Source organism: Cervus canadensis, chromosome 7, assembly GCF_019320065.1.
Source record: "Cervus canadensis isolate Bull #8, Minnesota chromosome 7, ASM1932006v1, whole genome shotgun sequence".
NCBI lineage: Eukaryota > Metazoa > Chordata > Mammalia > Artiodactyla > Cervidae > Cervus > Cervus canadensis.
Genome location: NC_057392.1, coordinates 44,983,688 through 45,006,535, shown reverse-complemented (window position 1 = coordinate 45,006,535; position 22,848 = coordinate 44,983,688). Strand labels below are relative to the sequence as shown.

Below are 22,848 nucleotides of genomic sequence, written 5' to 3'. Positions count from 1 at the left end.
TACCTTGTATTACTAGAGCTAATTCCATTATCTGAGAAACCAGTAACCTGGTGAATGCTCCAATGCACAGCTCCTAAAAGAGCTTGGCCACCACAGCATGTTAAGAATCACTTTTCTAAGAAGCCATCCCAAAATATCTCCCACCATGTCTGAGTCATTCTATCCACTCTAGACACCACCCACCCCACTCCACACACACATACACATAGCCTTCATGTTCCTCTACTTCCGGAGCCAAAGAATCTTAAATTAACACCAGAGTGCATTATTTTCCCACTCATAAAAGGATTAGTTGAGTGACATTAGCCCAAAAGAATGAATCATTCTGGGTACCAAGGCACTGCCAGGGTCAAAGAGGTTTTGAGCTGGGAATACTTACTGAGCTCCCTTCAAATGACATCAATTCTGCCTTCCCTAGAGGTAACTCTTAAAAAATGTTTTAGTTATTTAAATATCAGATAATTTTCTGATTTTCTTTCCCCCACATGCTCAAGGGGAAAACCCCACGATTTTTCTCTTTCATAAATGAAATTCCCAATAAAGATCCCCTGTTCAGGGCAGCGGGTCAACGGCATACACTCATCCACACACCCAGCCAGTGCCCCCTCCTCTCCCTCAGAGCTGCCACAGATCAGAATGAAACCTGCACTGTCTGAAATCTGATCTTGTATCTGCACTTGATCTTCCATCTTTCACTTTTCCAATTCAGCAGAGGGCTGGGAGCTAAAAGATAGAGCAAGAGAGATCTCCAGGAGTCCACTTGGCAATGAGCAGATGTTAACCAAATGGGAGAGATGTAACCCTCCTTCAAAGAATGAAGAGGCCCAAAATCATGGCCAAGTACACCTTGGTGGCCAGAGGAGATTCCAAGATGTCACTTAATGGTACAACATCTAACTACCCCCAGCTGTCTAGGCTATGGGTATTCTCATCAGTTTTCAGATGGAGAAATGGAAAAGAATATGAGGTGTAGAATAAGAAAACATAGGTGAGAATCCTGACTCATCATTATATGAGCTGGATGACTTGGGCAAGTCACAACTTCTTTGAGCTTCAGTATCCTCATATGTAAAATAGGGACAATGCTATTGTGAGGTTTGAGATAAGGACCTAGGACAGTTCCTGGCAAATTAGGAAGTATTTAATCAATGTCCCAAAACACTAAATTACAACACAAATACTATCAACAGGCCATATAATCTGAATTCCCTTTCCAGTAGAAGGTCTAGATTTCTGTTAACTGTCTATACTGTTTTTGCTGGCTCTTGCATGACTAAGAAAAAGCTACTGAGAGACTACCGACTGGAATGGAAGATGTAGTCTCCAACCGCAACCAGAGAGAAATTATCTAACAGATAACTTAGCCACAGGGTTCTCCTCATGAATGTAGTGTCAGGGCCAACAATGTCAACAACACCAGCAGGATATTTTAAAACATCTCTGCACTATCCCCTTCATTTGAATACAGAAGAGAAATTTTAAGCCATCAAATTTGCTTCTTTGTAGACCAGTCCTAACTTCAATACTTTGGCCACCTGATGTAAAGAAATGACTCATTGGAAAAGACCCTGATGCTGGGAAAGATTGAAGGCAGAAGGAGAAGGGGACGACAGAGAATGAGATGGTTGGATGGCATCACCAACTCGATGGACATGAGTTTCAGCAAACTCCGGGAGCTGGTGATGGACAGGGAAGCCTGGCATGCTGCAGTCCATGGGGTCACAAAGAGTCGGACATGACTGCGTGACTGAACTGAACTGAGACCATGTCCTGGTCAATAGATCTTATCTTTAAAAATGCATCCCCATCTTTGTTGACAATCTTGTCTTCCATACTGAGAAATGTTCCTGGAACCAGGGTCTCTTTCTGGAAACCAATTTAAATTTATGAAGCTGCTTGTATTTATGGTAAAAGAAAGTAAATCTGGCTGAAGCAAAGATCTACATTCCCAAGATGACTGACTGTTCATTTATTAGCTACTTCCCCTAGCTAACACCCGAGTCATAGGCTGCCCCTTGCACAGCCTTCCTACAGGAACCTGGTTCATTCAGGAGCACCGGGAAGGAGATGAAAAAGTAGGGGAAACAAACAGCATTAAATCAAGGGACACACCCTTTACAGCCAAGGTCAACACCCAGGAGGGCAGCAGGGCTTGGACAGTGGCGGAAGGACTCCACCCACACAGCACTTTGAACAGAAGCTCTCTTCCAACTGGAGGCAAAGAGCCGCTAATCTGACGCACGCCCTAAACAGGGACGTGGGTAAAAATAAAATGACGACTGCTCCCCTGTGAGAAAGCCAGGAAGAGAACATATTGAAGCAATCATGGCCTGAAGCCCTGCCCAACACCAGTGCTACTACCAAGTGACCTCAGTCAGGGGTAGGAAAGGATTGATCAAGTTACTTTCCTTGCTCAAAATCTCCCAATAGCTACCCATAAACTATCGAATAAAATCTGAAATCTCCACAGTGTGGAACATAAAGCAACCTTTCCAGCTTTCTCTCTCATTATCCCAAATCCCTTACACACATACTCACAATGAGCATACACACTGGACTCCAAGTGAATACTATCTCCCCAACTCCGAAACTTATCCCCAGCACCTCTCCTCTCTTGCCCTCCCCCATCTCCACAAGTCCAGCTTCTACCCATCCTTCAAGGCCTATCAAGGTCAAATCCACAGCTGAGATTCTTCTCTCTCTCTCTTTGCTGCTCCCATGGCACTTTCCAAATAAACAATCTTTTCCCTTCACTGCAATTTTCATGAAGAAAAAGATAGCTTGCCTTGTTCATTCTCATAATAGTATCTTTGCAGATATTCGATACATATTTGTCAATTTAAGAAGTCTCTCAGTACCAAGATGTTTGTTCTGTAACTTGAGTTTTCTAGTCCTCACCAGATAAGAAGTCCTCACCAGACAAGAGAATTCAAATTCCACTGGCTTTGCCTGATTTTCTTTTTCATGTGGTAAGTCAGCCCCTGAAAAGTCTCTCCACTGTGTCCAGGAGGCCCTTTCACATCTTCCCTGTGCTCCCCGGGTGACCCGCCAGCCACACCTGCCACGTCCCTCTCTCCTGCTCTGGCTGCCCACTGCTGCTGGAGGAGGTCTGAGGTGACCTCTCTGAGGAATCCAGCATCTGACCCAGGGTACTGACTCCAGGGCTCTCCAATCCCCAACACTCCACAGGCCAAACAGCCTGCGTTCCCTGGAGTCCCCCTGGCCCTGGCTCTCACCTCCAGTGGAAGCTTAGTCTCCTTCCCAGCTCTGTCCAGGAGATCGGCATCACCTCTCCCCAGGCGTCACACAGAACCCTCCTGAGACCTGCTCCTCCTGTTCTGAGCAGCACACCCCCTCCTCAGGGCTCATACCCCAGTCCACGGGATTGGCTAGAGATGGATATCTGGGAAAGAGAGTGTGTGGTCTCTCCAAAACCCAGCTTCCTCTTCCTCCCATTCAAACCCCTCGCACAAACCGAGACCACTAGGCTGCTTGCCTCTCTGACAAAGTGGCCACAGTGTGCACTAAGTTACACGTGTCTCCCCCAATCAGCTGCCTCAGGCCTCATCCCTCATCCCCCTGAAGGAGAAGCCCTGACTACAACCACCTTTCCTATTTAAAGACAAGAAACCCTTCCTCTGACTTCCTTCTCCTTTCAGTGCCTCTGTCCAGGGCAGACTCTACCTGTCCTGCACCTCCCAGGACACCCCTGCCTCAGGCCCCTTCCTTTCTTCCTCCAGTGGGCCTTCACCACTGCACAGGTCCTTCTCTCCAGAAGTGATTGATAAGATTGGATTTCAGCAGATACTGCCCAGGGCCTGAAGCTTTATCAGTGCTGAAGCTTTCTATGCCTGCCAATTAGTGTGTCCATTGTTCTGGGCTGGGTCATCCAAACCTTTAATCTACTTAATGGAGAAGGAACTCCAGGGAGGCAGGAAGCACCTTGAGCTGAAAGGCTGAACCTGCCCAGAGGGCAAGGAAGTGCCCCTCAGGGGCAGCCCAGCTTGGCAAGTCGCCTCAAGGAAAGGAGGCAGGTCTTCAAAGGAGTAACTGATGGATGACTCCACACCTGCAGGAAACAACAAGGTGCATGGGGCAACCTGAGGCAGAAGTTTTTCCCCAGGGCCTCAGGCCAAACTTCAAGGCCAGAGGAGGTTGCTCTTTGATTCCACCGCTGATAACAGACTCTACTGCCCTCTCACAGAACTCGGTACCCAGCACTGGCAGCACACGGTCTCCCTCACCCTTCTAAAACCTGCCCATCAAGCTGCTAGGCTCCAGATCCCCTCCTGACCATTCCACCACCCTTTTCCCATTCAAAAGGTAAACTGTAAGCAATACGGGTTAAGAATTAACAGCTAACATCACTTTATCCATACAGTAACCCTACAAGATAATGACTGATATTGTGAGCATCTTATAAATGAGGAAACTAAGGCCTAGAGCAGCCAAGTGACATAGCAAATATTATGCAGTAGTGAGTGGCAGAGTTGAACCACTTTTGGTTCACACTGAACCATTCAGCATACTGCCTTAAAGGCAAGTCCATCAGCAAACTAAGCCTAGCCACTGGGCTTGATGCTTCCAAACTTTATTAAGCTGTAGGTTTTTCTTTGGTTTTTAAAGGAGTCTGGTTATGCAAATCAATAGCTTTAACCAGCAGAGTTTAAGGATGAATAGCATGGCGGTGACAAAAGGGGACAGAACCTACTTTCGACTCACTTTCACCCTACTTGAAAGCACTGACCCCAGACTCAGGGGTCCTCATCTTCCTATGACCAAAATATGCACACATTCAAGTTGCTTGACACACCTTTTTTGGGTATCTTCTTTGAGGGTATCTTCTTTGAGGCCCATGGGAGAAAGAAAGGAAGGGGCCTGAGGCAGGGGGGTCCTAGGAGGTGCAGGACAGGTAGAGTGCAGGACAGACAAGAGCTAGCAACCTGGAGCAATAATGTACTGATAAAGGGAACTTCTAAGATGCGGTCAAGCCACAGACATGGGTTATGGAAAAGAGAGGGAGGGAGATGGATTCTGAACCTGCGGGAGGCACTGGGTCAGGAACTGGACCTCCTCTCCTCAAGTGGAAACTACAGAGGGGCCAGACAGGGCAGGGCAGGGGGGTAAATGTCCCTCCTTATGGGTCCTCTTGTCCCAAAGAGAGGACATGGAGTCCATCTGATTTCCCAAAGGCAGGGAGCAAGTGGCCTGCAGGAAAGGCTGTCTTTGGTGCCCTCAGACCTCACTTCTGTGCTCCAACCCTGCTCCTAGGGAATGAGGGCAGGTGTATTAGAGCAAGGACAGCCTTCTAGGGAAGTGACACTCCCAGAAGCCCTGCTGGGGAAGTGACGCCCATGCCCCCAAGGTCTGTGAGTATTTTTAGAACTTACTATGGTCTTTCTTCTGCAAGCTGCACCCCATTTCTGCCAGAAACACCTGGATGGACCCAGCTCACCCAGTGGAACCATATAACATGCATTACATTTTATGCAGTATGAATTTACAAATGTAATTTGTAATGTGATTAAATTTTGTGAATAAATTTCCTATGAGGCCATTCTTTCTACCATAGAATTTTGGTTTTGAATATTTTGATTAAACGAAATTATTCTATTGTGATAGCAGGCTATAGAAAATTTTCACAGTTTTTAGGTTCCAAACTGAGTTTTCAACGAACATGCCCTTGACATTTCTGAATCCTTTCCATTAGGGTGTGGCTTTACATTTTTCTGCAATCATTCAGAGCATGTAGTTCAGCAAATAGGCAAGAAACATGGCTACACTTAATCTTTTTCTCTAGCTGAGCACAGATTGTGATAGATAAAGTTGTTTTTCTGCTCAGTAGCCACTTACCCGCTTCTTCCTGGCTTAGAGGACCTAGACTTTGTTCAGGAATCAAGTATCTGTGCTTCATGGGAAGCAGAGACACTTTCAGCCCCACAGGGTAAATGCTACTTCTGTTACACTAATCATGGAACTGGCATCTGCTTTCTGGCCACTTGTTTGGGAATACATGTATGAAAAATAGTCTCTTTCAGTTGCTGTGCATTGTTCATGAGACATATGAAACTGTAGCAGCCATCTTGGGACAATAAGGAAGAGAATAGTGCAGAGAAATACAGTCCTGGGACCTTCATTTCTTGTAATGACTGGTTGGGCAATTAGGACCAATCCTCCCACTGAAGAAATTGTGGGGTTTTCTCTTAACTTTCTTAAAAGCACTAAAGAGCTAAGTAACTAGGCCAAAGCCTTGAAGAAAGTAAGAATCCAGAGAAGTTGCCTTAAAACACAAAGCTACTTTTTGCCCTGAAAGTATCTGGCAACCTATAAGAAATAGCGGCAAAAGGAAGCTGTGCTTTTGGCAGCCCAGAAGAGAAAAGGGAACAGAAGTCAAAGTTCAGAGCCAGCCCAATGAAGGAACTCTGATATATAACACCCCACACTAAGCTGGGTTTCCTCCAGAGGGAGGGTTTTGCTCTCAAGGTAAAGTCAATTTAGAAGAAACAAGCCAGCTCTTATGAAAACTTGAAACACAGCTGCCTGTAATCTGGGTCCAAGGAACCTTGAGCATTCAACTTGGGTTAAGGTGGAGTTGGACTAGTGGTACCCCTTGGAGTCTAGCAAAAGAAAATGATTGCTGCAAGAGGAAGTCACCATTCTAGGCTTCAAATTATTCTCATAAAATCTTTTTCAAAAATAATGACCAGGAAACAACCAAAGAGAACACAAGGAAAAAGATACTTTGAGTAAGAATCATCAGAAACAGCAGACTACAGAAACAGACCCACAAAGACTTCAGATATTGGAATTATAAAATAGAGACTATGAAGTAAATGTATCTATTGTGGTCAAAGAAATAAAGGACAAGCTTAAAAGATTTTTTTAAATTAAACTAAAAGCTTTTTTAAGTGATTTGAAAGAGAACTTAGTAAGGATTCTAGCATGGAAAAATCTAACACTTGAAATTAAGAAGTCAATGAACAAGTTTAACTGCAGATTAGATACAGCTGAATAGAGAACCAAACTAGAAGATAAACAAATATCATACGACACTTCTTATATGTGGAATCTAAAAAAAAAGTTATACAAATGAACTTATTTACAAAACAGAAATAGACTCACAGACATAGAAAACAAACTTATGGTCACCACAGGGGAAGGACGGGGGGAGAGACAAATTAGGAGTTTGGAATTAAAATATACACACTACTATCTATGGAGTAGGTAACCAACAAGGACTTACTGACTAGCACAGGGAACTATCCTCAGTATCTTACAATAAACTATAACGGAACAATGGAACGGAATCCCTTTGCTGTGCACCTGAAACTAACACATCGTTGTAAACCTACTGTATTTCAACAAAGTTTTTTTAAGAAAAAAGAAAAAATTAACTGGAAGAGAAACATCTAGGATGTATTATGGAAAGATAAAATTGTGAAAATATAGAATGATAAGAAATATCTAAGATACCACGAGAAATTTCAACTTCAATCACTTTCAAAATGAATTCAACGTCACGAAATTTCCATTTTAATCAACTGTATCCCAAAAGTAAGAGAAGGGGGGGAAATGGCAGAGAATTTTCCAAAATTGATGAGTTGCAACCTGTAGACATCAGAAATCTAATAAACCCAACTAGACTAAATTAGAGAGAATCTGGTTATGATATTGAGCCTCTGATTTAATGGTCCAACTTCTGAGCTTCTTGTTAATCACTAAAAGAAGTAGGGAAAGAAGAGAGTTATTTATTCTTTAAGTCATTTTGAGTTTAGGTTGAGTTACCTGCAGCCACATCCTAAATGATATTCATAATGAGAATGAAGTATCCACCATTTTTAAATGCCTGCTATGTGGCATGCACAACATATATATTTCAATTTTTCATAATTCCCCACAAAGCCTTATAAGATAATACATATTAGTTAATACAGGCTTGGTATACAGAAAAAATAGATTATTCTTGCTCATATTATATCTTCAAAATGGTTCAGCAGAGGGCTATGTTCATAGTCACTCAGGGTCCCATGCTGATGGAGGCTTTAAAATCTAATAGAGATCCTGTAATTGATCAAACAGTGGGAGAATAGAGTAAATTGTATTTTATTTTTAAAGCTTCCATATGGAAATGAAACACCTAATTCTGCTTACAATTCATTGGCCAAAGTAACTCACACAGCCAAAGATGTAGGAAAGTGGAATCTTACTATGTGCCTGAAAGGTGTAGAGCTGGAAATATTTAGCGATGACCTCTTATGACAACCACAGAGAGACATGACCCTAATTCTTCAAATGAGGAAGCTGAGGTTCGGAGAGGTATTTAACACATGTTAGATGAATGAAGCATGTACTCACATTAACATGTCTTCTAAGGTGATATTATGAACATGACCATTTGCCCTTTGGTGATGGAGGTGGTGAGAAGACATATGGAGCTGTGGTGTGATCTATAAGGAGACACGCAAAGTCCCAGCTGGGTCTCACTATGCTCTGTCCCAGAATCACCACTGTCAGGGCAAAGCATGGGTCCAAGGCCACCAGGGGGCAAACACCCTAGTCCTTCCTTTGGTCCTTATGCTATCCAGAGCCTTTCCTACATGAATAAGATGGGACAGAAAATGGCCAGAGAGAGTTTGTATACATGAACCAAGGGTTCCCACTATCTTACATATTACAGGTGTTCAAGATGTGGTTAAAAGGGAAAAAACAATCCCACATAATTGAATTGGCCATGCCAAGATTCTTAACTTTGATCTATGTAGATTCAGAGAGCTGGCCGAGGCAAAGGAGATGCAAACAGAGTGTTCTCAACCCATCATGTTCAAACACAGGAGAAGGGGCCACCTTGTTCTCTTAGATCCTCAAGACCTTCCTATGAGGTGGATTTTCCAACCTGTAATGTGCACAATATTCCCCACCTCCTCACATACCTATTGATGATACAGGCACCACCTCCTCCCAGGACCCACACCTACTGGCAGGCTCCGTTGGCTGCCATGTGTGTCTGCCTCTGCCTCTGCCAGCCCTGTCCAGCCTACTGAGACACAGCAGTATCTCTCCCTGTGGCAGAGGAGGAGTCAGCACTGGGGTTCTTATTTACTTACGTGTTGGTTTACTCCGTCCCAGGGATGAGGCAGCAGTTAAGAGGAAGGCGAGGGAGGCAGGATGGGGGGGTGGGGAGGGGGCAAGCGGGGAAAGGCCCAGAAAAGAAGCTGTGGTGAGCCAGAGATTGGCGGAAGAAATGTCTTTATAATTTCAACTGCTTTTGAACCACACTGTCTCTAGCTGAGCCCCTGGGGTGAAAGGTCCGTGTATTACTGGGAATAGGAGTCTGTAACCTTAATTATGCCTCAAAGCATTTGGCTGTGTTCATCCTGAAACTTCCAGAAGGAAAAAAAAAATGTGGTTTCCATTACAGTGTCACTGAGGGACTTGTACTGGGGTTGGGATCATTAAAATGAAAACACTGATGAGTAAGCCATGGCATTTTTTCCTTCAAGACTTACGTCCTTCCTCCACCCCTAGTCCTGTGCTTTATTTTGAGACAAGCTTAAAATAGTCTATAAAATATGGAGTTCATTATATCCCATCTAGCAGATTTCATTTGGCATGAATGTAGATTAAAAGCCCCACGCCAGTTCTTCCTCCTAGCCTGAGTTTATAGGGAAGACACTCCTCTGCTTTTGCTCAGGGCTGAGTTCTTTAGAGCATGATTCTGCAATAGATCAGGAGAGCCAGGAGGTGCCACTTCCAACTCCACTCAACTTATTTTTCATGATAATAAGAAGGGAGGATAGAGAAAAAAATACAATTCTGCTTTTGGGGCTTCTTAGAACTTTTCCTAGAGCCTTGAAAAGCTTAATTCAAACTAGGCGCCCTTCAAACCCATGAATTCCTCCAGTCTTCCACATAACAATGACTATTGGGGCTGCTGAGCACATTAAAAGGCGCAGAGCTGAGCTGAAACTGCAGGGGAATATAATGAAAAGAGGCCTCAACTAGGAGTTCTTGCATCCTTGCTTCAAAGGTAGGCTCAGCCAACAACTAACTATATGGCTTTAAGAAGTGAAATCATCTCTTTGGGCTCAGTTTCCTCATCTCTAAAATAAGAGGTCTCTTCCAACTCTGTCTCTTTTTTCTTTTGCTGAGGGTACAATTATGGAGGCAAAAGGATGAGAAATGAAAACTTCCTCTTACTCGCCACTAATCTTACTTGGCCCAATATCATCTCTTGAACTAGTAAATTCCCTTCCTATCTGATAAAGCCCCAGTCTTCTCTGATTACACCTTCCCTCGGAATCACTAGAAAATACTCTGCATTTTCTCTTACCCTGAATACCCTTTTCCCTTTCTTTATCTACATTCTTAAAAATCCAAATACAAGGACAGTGTGCTTAATAGTAAGTACATGCTGAGGGCTTGATTTATCAGTTTCTAACACAGTTCTTGCACAGGTGTCATCTTCTCCCCAAGGGTCTCCCCCAGGGTGCAGTATAGGGTTTTCTCTCTGAGGAGGGTGTAGGACTGAATCAACTCTTGATGGCAATAGAAGGCTCCACTCATTAGCAGTCCGCTCTGAGCTACCCAATGGCTGAGTACCAAGGTGACAGACCTACTCCTCCCCGCTATACTCTCTAGCTGTGGGTTCCTCTGAGTCTCCTCAGCTACCTCACCTATGCAATGAGAATAACACCCCCTACACACAGCCCTGCTGGCAGCTTGAATGAAACAGGTGAGCCTACGCAAAGTCTTGAACTACCTACCTCTTCAGTGACAGCCCATAACATTGCCTACTCTTTTGCTAAGCGTATCAAGGCCATCCGAACTGCATTTCCTCATTTCTCCTTTTTCCTACTTAAAAATAGCTCTCTAAGCACCCCCTTCTTCCTTCCTTCCAGCAAAGGAAGCATTCTCCCTCCTCCAGTCTTCCACTTCCATCTGCACTCTTCAGTCAACCTAATCCTACCTCCTCCAGGTCGTTGTTGCACTTTACTTATCACAAGCTCTTTTCAATTCAACTGTTGCTTGGCTCATGGATCGTCTGCCTCACTCATTAGAATGTAAACTTCATGAAGATTTCATGCCTTATTCATGCTGTATCTCCAGCAAATAGCTCGGTGCCTGGAACACTGTCAGTGCTCAATGAATATTTCTTAAATGGATTAATCGATCCATTTCTGTTCATCATTTTCAAACTTCTCTCATCACTGGCTCCCGCCCCCAGTCTCAAACACATTCAAGCCTCCCTTCTTTAACAAAACCATTGCTTGACCCTAATGTCCCATCAACCACCATTCTATTTTTACCTTGCGTTTTCTGACATATTTCTCAAACAAACAATATGTGCTTGCTGCTGCCTCATCTTCACCACCTCCTCCCACCACAATCTGGTTTCTCTTCATCAAGGCTGCTGAAACAATGCTATGAGTCGTCACCAATGCCTTCTGTCACCGAACTCCTCACACTGCCCCACTTCCCGGCAAATGGGGACTCCTAACTGTCCCTTTTCCTCTACCCTCAAGAATATACTGTATCCTGGCTTCTTCCTATCCTTAGGAATACTCTTCCCATCCCTTTGACACTGTCTCCCCATGTCCACACTTTCCAAAACCAATCTATACCAGTCACCTTTTCCCCTGTACTGTCCTTCCTGAGCTACTATCAATTTCACTATCATTTTGGGGCAGATGACTCAAAACCATGCATCTCTTATCCTAGCTCTCAAGAAAAATAAACACACTTCCACTGAATGAAGGAAGTGGGCATTTTGTTATGCTATGTTATACTTCTGTGTATTCTCAGGACCTGGTCTACTGCCTGGTACATGGAAATTGTTCAGTGCATTAAAAAAAATGAAATGCTTCTGCTCTGCTATTATCTGTCTTTAATGTGATATGCAAGTAAGAATCTTCACAGGATGATCCCAACCTACCTTGCCAAACTGAACCCTTACCACACAGATGTTCCAGGCAATCTGTACTCTCCAATATCCATCCTTGTCATTCAGTCAGTTCAGTTCAGTTCAGTCGCTCAGTCATGTCCAACTCTTTGCGACTCCATGAATCGCAGCATGCCAGGCCTCCCTGTCCATCACCAACTCCCGGAGTTTACTCAAACTCATGCCCATCAAGTCAGTGATGCCATCCAGCCATCTCATCCTCTGTCGTCCCCTTCTCCTCCTGCCCCCAATCCCTCCCAGCATAAGGGTCTTTTCCAATGAGTCAACTCTTCACATGAGGTGGCCAAGTACTGGAGTTTCAGCTTCAGCATCAGTCCTTCCAATGAACACCCAGGACTGATCTCCTTTAGGATGGACTGCTTGGATCTCCTTGCAGTCCAAGGGACTCTCAAGAGTCTTCTCCAACACCACAGTTCAAAAGCATCAATTTTTCAGCACTCAGCTTTCTTCACAGTCCAACTCTCACATCCATACATGACCACTGGAAAAACCATAGCCTTGACCATACAGGCCTTTGTTGGCAAAGTAATATCTCTGCTTTTTAATATGCTGTCTAGGTTGGTCATTAAGTACTACTAAAGCTGAAGTCAGTTCTCTCCTCTTTACCTGTCATTGTATTATTTACCATGGTATTTGTTAGTGTGTGTCTCCTCTGCTAAATCCTAAAGCTTCATGAAGGCAAGAACACTATCTTCTTCAGCATTGTATTTCTAGGCTCTTGAATAGGGCACAGCATATAGTAGGTTCTTAGAAGATACTTGCTGAAGCAGTAATACTGCCTCTTTCCTTCAGACCCAACTACTTCTCCCCCTTGTGAGTGCATAGCACTTGTTTAGCAATTCAACATGAAATACTTTGTGGGATCACACAGATATATTGCAGGCATTATGGATGTATTATCTACAGGTATTACCCAGCATTCTTGCCTGGAGAATTCCATGAACAGAGGCACCTGGAAGGCTACAGTTCATGGGATTGTGAGAGTCGGACACAACTTAGCACTATCTTTTTATTACAGGTATTATCCACATAGAACCATGGAACATTAAAGCTGGAAGGGATCCTTTTCATAAGATCCATCACTTGATAGAAGGGCCAACAGCGACTCAGAGAGATTACCACTGGTTCTAGATCTTTCAGGAATTTGAACTGTAAGTTCCTGAGGGCAGAAATCCTACCTCCTACTCCTAAACACTCCCTGCTATACCTGGGGCCTTAGTAGGTAGTACTACTACTGCCACTGATATTAACAATTCTATTTATTGTTTTGACAGTGTCTTTGGTAACATACCACCCTCCATCCACAAGGTGAAGAGCAAACCCCTCACCTACACTGGGAATCCACAGCTGGCTTTCTGACCATCCAGGGACACAGCTGCCCCACTTCTCCTCAGTTATCATTGAAAATGCCACAAAAAAGAACAAGCACTGGGAGGCCATGTGGGTGCTTAGTCGCTCAGTTGTGTCTGACTCTGTGACCCAATAAGACTGTAGCCCACCGCCTCCTCTGTCCATGGAATTTTCCCGGCAAGAATACTGGAATGGGTTGCCATTTTCTCCTCCAGGGGAATCTTTCCAACCCAGGAATCATGCCCACGTCTCTTGCATCTCCTGCACTGGCAGGTGGGTTCTTTACCACTGTGCCACCCGGGAAGCCCCATGCCACGCCCAGAAAGTGCTATTTTACTGTTCTCACAGCGCAGTCACCTCCTCACCGGGTAGAAACCCCACACCAGGACCTCCCAGCACAGCTATCAGTGTCCTTCCCCTAGGACTTGGCCTAGATAAATCTTGTCTAGTGATCTCACACCACAGAAAAAACATCCCAGTGATACACTCTCTTCTCTACTGATGGGAAATGGACACACACCCAGTTTAACACGTTTGCCAGAGAGAGAGAAAGATGGGGTCCCCCCACCAGTACAAGAACAGGTAGAGGAGAGAACTCATCCAGGTGAGAGCTGGGGGTCCTGGACCTTGACTCTTCTCTTAGCAGCTCTGTGACTTGAGCAGAGTCTTTTAACCTTCATAAGCTGATTTTGTACTTGTAAAAGGGGAACTAAATTAACTGTTCTCAGAGAGACATAGTGAGGACCAAGGGGGATAAGATACTGGAACTGTCAAGTCATTACAATTCTCTACCTGCAACCAACAAAGAACCAATCGTCTCTGAGTTCCCTGGAGAGTTCGGATACTCTGTTAGCCTCTTTATTTGGGTTTCTTGATAAGATACAGTGTTAAAGAATCCACCTGCCAATGCAGGAGATGCAGGCTCAATCCCTGGGTCAAGAAGATTCCCTGGAGTAGGAAATGGAAACCGACTCCAATATTCTTACCTGGAAAATTTCAGGGACAGAGGAGCCTGGCGGGCTCCAGTCCACGGGGTCGCAAAGAGTCAGACACGACTATGCAAGCACACATGCATGACAGGACACAGCTTTAACTCGGTGTCCAGGTGAGGATACTAAGGGACGGGGAGACAAGGACCTGCCCTTGGGGATGCTCTACTCACAACGGAAGAGATGAACCCCCGGAAGCAACTAAGCTCCTAAAAACAACAGAAGTCTGGAAGTACGCATGCTCTTACTGAGCACTTATTCATACCAGGCCCTGGCCTCACATATTAATTCCTTCAAGGCTCACAACCACCCCATACCCCATCAGGTGTGTCCTTCTACCACCCACAGGAGTACATCATGAATCACAGAACACTGGCCTTGCACCTACATGCCCATGTGTCTTTGAACAGAACCAGTATGATTAACTGGGGGAACATTTTCTGGAGGACATGGGGGCTAATGTGATTTGGAATGGGAAGGATGTGGATTAATTGTGAGACGGGGAAGCTTCAGGTATTTCAAGTGGAAGCACTTGAATCATGAAGGGAAAATATGAAGGTTGCTGGGGTGTGGGGCAATGGGGAATTGTGCTGAGATAGTGTTTCAAGGGGTGCTGAAATCAATTTTTTTTACTGAACAATAGGTCCCTTTAAGAAAGTGGTTTTGTGGGATCAGGAAGGGGAACACATGTAAATCCATGGCCAATTCATGTCAATGTATGGCAAAAACCACTACAATATTGTAAAGTAATTAGCCTCCAACTAATAAAAATAAATGGGAAAAACAAAAACAAAAAAAAATAAAATGTTTTAAATATTCTTGCAAAAAAAGAAAAATAAAACAAAAAAGAAGACAAAAAAAAAAAAAGAAAGTGGTTTTGTGCCAGAAGCCAACTGAATAATAGATATCTATTAGTGACTTAAAAACGAAGTTAAAGTAACTTCTTTGTGTAGTGTATGAACATTCAACTTCAGTGGGAAGCTGATTACAACCTAACCTCCTCTAATTAGAAAATTCCCAGCAAAGAAGAACCAGCCTACATGCTTTTCATACACAAGCTGTGATTTCCTTTTCCTCATAGAAAGGAAAGAACAAGTCATAAAGGTTGGCACAAAGAAGCTACATACCATGCTGGGCACATACACACAACAGGACAAGCCAAACCAAGGCGGGTCTCCAGCAAAAGGCAGGCTAGGAAGGGGCTAAGCAAGACAATTTATCATTACCAGGGAGGAAGGGTGGGAGGCAGGGATAGATTGGGAGTTTGGGATTGACACATACACACTGCTATATTTAAAATAGATAATCAATAAGGACCTGCTGTATAGCATAGGGAACTCTGCTCAATCCTCTGTAATAACCTAAATGGGAAAAGAATTTGAAAAAGAATAGATACTTGTATAACTGAATCACTCTGCTGTATACCTGAAACTAACACATTGTTAATCAACTATGCTTCAATTTAAAATAAAAACTACAAACAAGAAAAGCTAAAAATTAAAAAAAAAAAAGGTTTAGTCAGTGATAGAAACTGATTGCAGTTGAAATTTCTGAAGAAACTTGCATGAATTATATCCAAAGGATTGCGTTCTTTTAAATGTTGTTCCTTAGTGCATTCCTACGTTTACCACTCCCATAAAGTGACTGATTTCCTCATTTATTTTGCTGAAAAGTCAATTTTACCTATATTCTCTGGCATCCATGTGAAAGCCTGACAATGAGCAGTTCTCAACTGTGGCTGTCATTAGAATCACCTACAGAGCTCCTTAAACATGCTAGTGTCCAACCCCCTTCCCAAGGACTCTCATTTAGCAGGCTGGGGCGGTGGGGAAGGGAAGGGGGTGGGAAGGGAGGAGCTAGACATCATGCTTTCTAAGAGCTCCCAGATGATTCCAGCATATATCCAGGAATGAGAACCAGCTGGTTTCTGGCCCAGAATCCAAATCACTTTGTGGTAGCTACAGGAATGTACACGAAGCACCAAGAAGAAATTGGCGGCCTAAAACTTATGATGTAAATTCAACGTCTCACTTAAGTTTTCCACACACCAGTCATTTCTGTACTTCTGTCATCATTTCACCATATCCACATACCTCCTACAGTTATTTCCTTGATATCATTTTAAATCAACTCCATCTCTTAAATTTGTTTTTAAAAGAAACTCATAGACTGGGGATAATGGCAAAGTGACATAAAAAGGCAGGAGCAACAGGAAACAAAACGTGACTCTTGAGAGGAAAAAACACTCAGAAATGAGGGAAGGGCTTCCCTGGTAGCTTAGCTGGTAAAGAATCCGCCTGCAATGTGGGAGACCTGGGTTTGATCCCTGGGCCAGGGATCCCTGGAGAGCATGGTAACCCACTCCAATGTTCTTGCCTGGAGAATTCCCATGAACAGAGAAGCCTGGCAGGCTATATAGTCCATGGGGTCACAAAGAGTTGCACGTGACTAAGCACAGAAGGGCGGGTCCAGGGCAGGAGACCCAGGATCCACGGGATCAAGTTGGTCCAGGCACAGCAGTGAGAAGGGATGAAGTCTTGGCTATGGTTAGAGAATAATAGAGAATGCCACAGAATAGGGTTACAGGTGGCCTGGGGTTGTGCCTTTAAAGGAGCTCTAGGGACACAGAGAGAAGACTGAGGGACCACAGGGGCTAGAGGAGGCAGATATCTGGGGCAGAGAGGAAGGCAGGGCAGAGTGTGAGGCCTAGGGAAAGCTGGTGGGAAGTTAAAAGGGAGACTAGGGGCAGGAATGAGGAGAGATCTGAGGGGTGGGTGGGGCTAAGGCAGGCCTCACTGGAGAGGGTCAGAGCAGGGGCTGGACAGCACAGCAGAAGCAGACAACGGACCAAACAGGGTGTCCTCCAGACGCTGCCAAGCAGTGACCAGCAAGAAAGCATGCAGGGACACCTGTAAACTGCCTGAAACCATTCCATGAGCTACCAGAGGTGGTCATTCCCGCACACTGAGAAACACTGCCTAATGCTCTACGAATAAAGAGCATCTGCCTTTTCACTCTCCCCCTTTTATGACCAAAAAAATTTTTTTAATTAAATGTAAACAAAGAAATATAAACCCCCATCTCACTTGTCAGGTCCCCATGGATACACTAAAACTCAACAACAAAATGCAATGTTACTTCTCTTCTCTTATACACACACTCATGTTTTAGATCTGTATGAACACCCTTCTTTTGATGGACAGATCCCACCATACGAACCATCTCCTTAGTCACCATCTGAAAGCACAGAACGTGATCAACAGAGTTCACAAATGCCCAGTAACAAACACTATAAAAACAGCATCTGATATTAATGAAAGAAATCATCAACATAATCACGTCTGAGCAACCTGGCAGTTCATTATCTTATGACATAGAGCCAAGTCCTAGAAAACAATCACTTTTATGTTCTTAAATCCTTACCCTTAATGAACAATGATGAGGGAGATAAAAGATTCATTTGCAATCACCAAGTATATGCATTGCCATTTCTTCATAAAGTTTATTTCCGCTCCATGATGTGTTTCAGTATTTTTCTCCCTTTTCCTAGGTGTGTCAAATCACAGATTCATTTATCCCCCAGTCACAGCCAAAAGAATGACTCAGGCTGGCACACAGCTTGTCGATTATTTCATTTTCCTGGGCTAAACTTATCATTTCCCACTTCTTCTTATTGCTTACTTATTCCCTCTTTACTTTCATGAGGTCTGTTACTTTCAGAATGATATGAGGCATGACAGTGATAAGGGTGAAACAACATAAAATCCTAAAAAACTGATGAAGGGAGCTAAATTCAGTTACACTAAAGGCAGATCCCAGGGAATTTTGTTCACTGCCCAGAAGGACAGGTTTATCATTCATCCATTCATTCAACAAATATTTATTGAGCATTTCCCATGAGCCAGCTCAGCCTAGCACACCATATTAAAGCATGCTGCAGTCTACACAAAGTTAGCTAACGTTAGTTACTAGAGGAAAGTTGCTACATCTTAAAATTCTGCTTGAACATGGCTGCAGGCATCACACATGTACATGTATAATACTGTCATACTCATTAACCAGAACTGGGCAACATAATCAACACCCACCACCCCCAAAACCTGGAAATAAGTTGCCCTACACAGTCAGAAACTGCTAAAGACTCACATTAAAGAAAACCCTAGAGATACTATTTATGAAAGACCATAAACATTCCAAATATAGCCATACATGGTGATGAAACATGCATGGAAGAACACATCTGGCAAACAATGTTTTGGGGAGAGGTTAGTTAACTCATAAATTCACTAACCTGACATTTCTAACAATGCCTGACACTTTTATATGCACTAACACAATAAATTTCCCCAAAATTCTATAATATAGCTATTATTATTATTAACATTTACCATTTTTGAAATTAGTAAACCAAGGGTCAGTTTGAGGGTAAATCATTTAATCAAGTGCACTTAGAAAGTAATGAAGCCAAAACTTGAACCCAAGTTTGCAACTCATGGATTCAAGCACTTTCTAAAAAATAAAACCAATTATTATTAATATAGCTTGTATATTAACATCTAACTTTTTATAATTAGCATCATGTTAGTTTGAATCTTGTTTTAATTTACACAAGTATAAATTATCTCTAAGGCTCTAACAACTCTTAATTGGACTTTTCTCAACTCCTGGTTATTAGATACCACATGTTCCTGTCTTTCCTAAGACATCTGTAAGACAGTGAGAATCAAGAGCATTGGTAAAGAAAACTAACACTCAAGGGGCACTTTTCTTCATGCCAGGCACTGGAATAAGTATTTCACTTGCAGTTTTTCCCTACAGCAACCCTCTGAGTTGGTGCTACTGTCGTCATTATCATTTTCTTTCACAATGAAGGAGGCACAGAGAGGTTAAGTAACTTGCCTAAGGTCACACAGATAAGGAGGATTCACACCTGTGGCCTCTCCTTCCCCTGGTCTATGATCTTCACCAGTAACAAGTTCTGGCTCTATTCCTAACATTCTCATCTCATCTCAAGTCTGGGCTCCCACTGGCCTGTTCTCAGTGCTAGTGAGACTGCTTTTCAGATGTGCTGGTTTGGCTTCCTCCATCTTTGATTTCTCCCCGATAACAGCCCTGGTTCACCTGCTGTGTGCAGCTCTCTGCTTCCACCTGGTACTGACCTCCTGGCACACCTAAGACAATCCCTGGTATAGACGACCACACCTTGGGCTGGGCAGCAGAGCCTCCCCCAGGTCACTTTTTCCACCAGGGTTTTCATCTCAATCTTGCCAAAATCTCTTAAAGGAGCCAACACTTTTAAAAATAAGACTCAACATTGTTTAAAAAAAAGAAAAATCAATTACTTAACCAAGTTAACAGTGGCTTACAACAGAATGTCTGGATTTGCATCATATTACGAGGAGATTTAAATCACATGAATATTTGATGGTAAAGTGTATTAAGGTCAGATTAACCTGAGGAATAAAACGGACTTTCCCTTCCATTTCCACTAACTGCAAATTCCGTATGACTCACTGATAACCCACAAAGGCAGCTGTCCTCAAGACAGGTGCCATAGCTCCACAATGCTGGGGGGCCTTGTAAGGAGGAAATGGACACTTACAAAGCACCTACTATGCACCAGACATTATGTCATGTGTTTTACAGGTATGAATGAACTAAGAATTCCAAAACAACCCCAGCAGATAGGTCTCACCACGCCCATTTTACAGATGGGAAAACAAGCTCGTAAAGGTCTCATAAATCAGCCTAAGGTCACAGAGCTGGTGGTGGAAGAGCTGAGATGTGAGCCTGCATCATCTCTTTGCCCCCTTGCTCAGGGACTATTCTTCTTGCTGCACTGCTCAGGGTTCCATCTAGAGTCCTGCAAGATGGAGCTTGCCTTTGACTACAGTACTGAGTTTGCTGATCAACCCAACAAGAAATAAGGTCCTGAAATACACATGCTTCCCAAATGGCCCTGGGCTCCTGATTCCCAGCTGGGTCACAAATGTCCCCAGAAAAACAGCCGCTTTTTTTTTTTTTTACTTTCTATGGGCTGGCTACTCATCTGTTTCATTCCCTCTTCTCTCTCCTTGCTCTCTGCTCTCTTCTCTACTGTGTCTTCCTGTGTGTGTGTGTGTGTTTCTGTCTGTGTCAGAAATCTGTGTGTATATGCATACCTTCTGTCTTCTGTCTCTTACACACACACACACACACACGCACACACATTCTCATGTCCATTCTCTTCCCCCACCCCCCCAGGAATACCTCGATCCAGCAGCCGGAGCAAGCGGAGATACCAAAGATACCACTGTTCCCAGAAGCGGTCCGTCATCCCCCCTTGAACTCATCCTTCACAGCCAGTCCCCTCAGCAGAGCCTCGTCCCACCACCGCCAACTTGAGGAGGCCGGAATTTCTTGACGCTGGGCTTGCGCGCAGCCTGCTCGAAGCAAATGCCTGCCTGCGAAGACAGCCACCAGTCCTCCCACACAGAGGCTGACTGTGCCGGGAGCCTGTTTCACAGCAACAAAGGAACAAGTGCGGAACACTGCCGCCTTGTGCAGACCGAGCCTGCAGGGGCCCAAAGGGAGGTCAAGAGACGCAGGGGAAGGCACCAGGGAGCACCCTCACAAAGAAGGGAGTGGAGAAGTGGTCTTGGGAATGAAACCGCACAGTCAAGGTCACATCTTAGATGTCATTCCAGGATCTCCTGCCATCCTGGCTTCCCCTGCCTCCCATGCCAAAGGCCAGTGGCTCTCCTAACAGGAGACAGGGATAGGAAGCCAGGAAGGAACTCAGCCATCCTGGACTCTGAGGCCAGCCTACAAGAGCCAGAGCCTCACTGCCTTATTTCATGGAAACCACAGGCACCCCAGGCCCAAGGCTGCTGGACCCATGTGGCCAGAAAAAGGCCATAGACTCCACCTCCCTTTGTGGATCCTCTGTTAGAGTAGGGATAGCATGGACTCCAGAGTCACATGGATATGGGTTCAAATCCTGCTACCACTTAACAGTTGCCTGGCCTTGATCACTTTACTCCAACCCAGCTTCCTCCTTTGGAAACTAGAGAGAACAGTATTTGCTTCACTGAGTTGTTGTGACGTTCCCAAGAAAGGAAGGACCTAAAATCCTGGGCCAGCACATGGTGAATGGCAGTGCTCAAGGGCTCATTGCCCCTTCTGCTCCAACCCCTCTTCCTCTAGCCAGATCCTCAGCTCCCACAGCCCTTACATCCCACGCTTTCCCACCTCTGTGCACTGGCTCCTGGTCTTCCTGTCCAGAGCATGGCCATCCTATGGCCAAGTATTCATTGCAGCCAAGTCTTCCTGGTTTTACCAACACGTAACTCGAATGCCACAGAGTCTGGCAGCCTTCCCTAACCTCCTTCCCATTTCCACTGCATTTCACTCCCTCCTTTGTACAAGACTCTGCCTCCTGACTCAACCACAAACTCCATGAAGACAGGATCTGCTCTGCAATCATCACTGAACCTTGAAGAGTCTTGAACTTTGCAAGTGCCTAAGTATTTACTAACTGAATGAGTGAAGAGGCAAATATCTGTGCACCCCACGTGGTTTCGTTTTTTAAGTTAGGAAAAGGAATGGACTACAAGGGCCTCAGTTCCTGGGTACCACCTAAAGCCTGTGGAAGAATGACAGGGCACCCTGGCCTTGTATTGCTGGGAACCCATTTTACAGGATGCTGGCTGCTGACCCAGTGAAGCCATGCTCCCAGGTGGTCAGAAGTCCTGTCTGCATAAGTGAAATCAAGAGGACCCAGGTCCGGAGCAACTTTGGACTCCAAGCCTAAAACCCACCCAGCAGCCCTGTGCACATTCATCACTGCTTTCACCCAGCCCAGGCCGTGCCAGCAATGTTGTCTCACTGTTCCAGTAGAAATGCTGGCCTCCCAGGCCTCCTGGTCTCCATCTGGGAGCCGGCAGGGGCAGGCCTCCTCAGCGTCAGCTCTTTCTGGAAGCTCAGGCTTCCAAGATGACACAGGCTGCAGACTTTGACAGAATTCAGATTGAGGAGGAGTCCTGTCCTAGCGCATGAGCTAGGAGGGACAGGGAGAAGGCGAGCAGAGCCACAGTCTCCTCCAGCCTGGCGCTGCCCCTGCTCCACCACGGCATCGTGGTTCCTTCATGAAGAGCAGCACTGGGACAGAGCATACACCGCCTCCCAGAAGCTACCTCGCTGGCTCTCCTAGAGTTATTTTACTATTACCTTAAATGGACAAGACTCCAGTCTGTAGTTAACACAAGAATGCACACCCCTCCTCCTCTCTCTCCAGAGAGAAGTGCACTGACCCTTAGCCTCCCCCTCCTTCATGAATAACAGGCTCCATCATTCAGGTGTGGCCAGTACTTTTCAAGCTCACAAAGAACTTTCACATCCATCTCCTCCCTCGGGCCTCTGAGCCACCCTGTGAGGTCTGTAGGATGGGACTCACTTTCCCCAGTCTACATAAGGGAAAACCCACGTGCCAAGAGGTTAAATAACTGACTTATGGTCAAATACCTAGTCGGTGGCTAGGCTGAAGAAGTGTGTGCCATCTGTCTCTCCCAA

The 22,848-nt window shown here is 44.6% G+C and overlaps 1 protein-coding gene across 15 annotated transcripts in view; it reads right to left on the bottom strand.

Annotated features, from left to right (window-relative positions):
• The window catches only part of KALRN (kalirin RhoGEF kinase), a 671,401-nt gene that overhangs the window by 587,496 nt on the left and 61,057 nt on the right, over positions 1-22,848 (bottom strand). For 2 of the 15 annotated variants that reach the window (XM_043473180.1, XM_043473182.1), the window contains exon 1: positions 20,548-21,715. The exons of 12 other annotated variants lie outside the window; for them this stretch is intronic. In XM_043473180.1, the coding sequence (XP_043329115.1) occupies positions 20,548-20,614 (67 nt within the window). In that variant the 5' untranslated portion in view covers positions 20,615-21,715. Of the gene's footprint in view, positions 1-20,547; positions 21,716-22,848 lie in introns of those variants that run through there. One more of the 15 variants, XM_043473171.1, reaches the window with a different exon arrangement.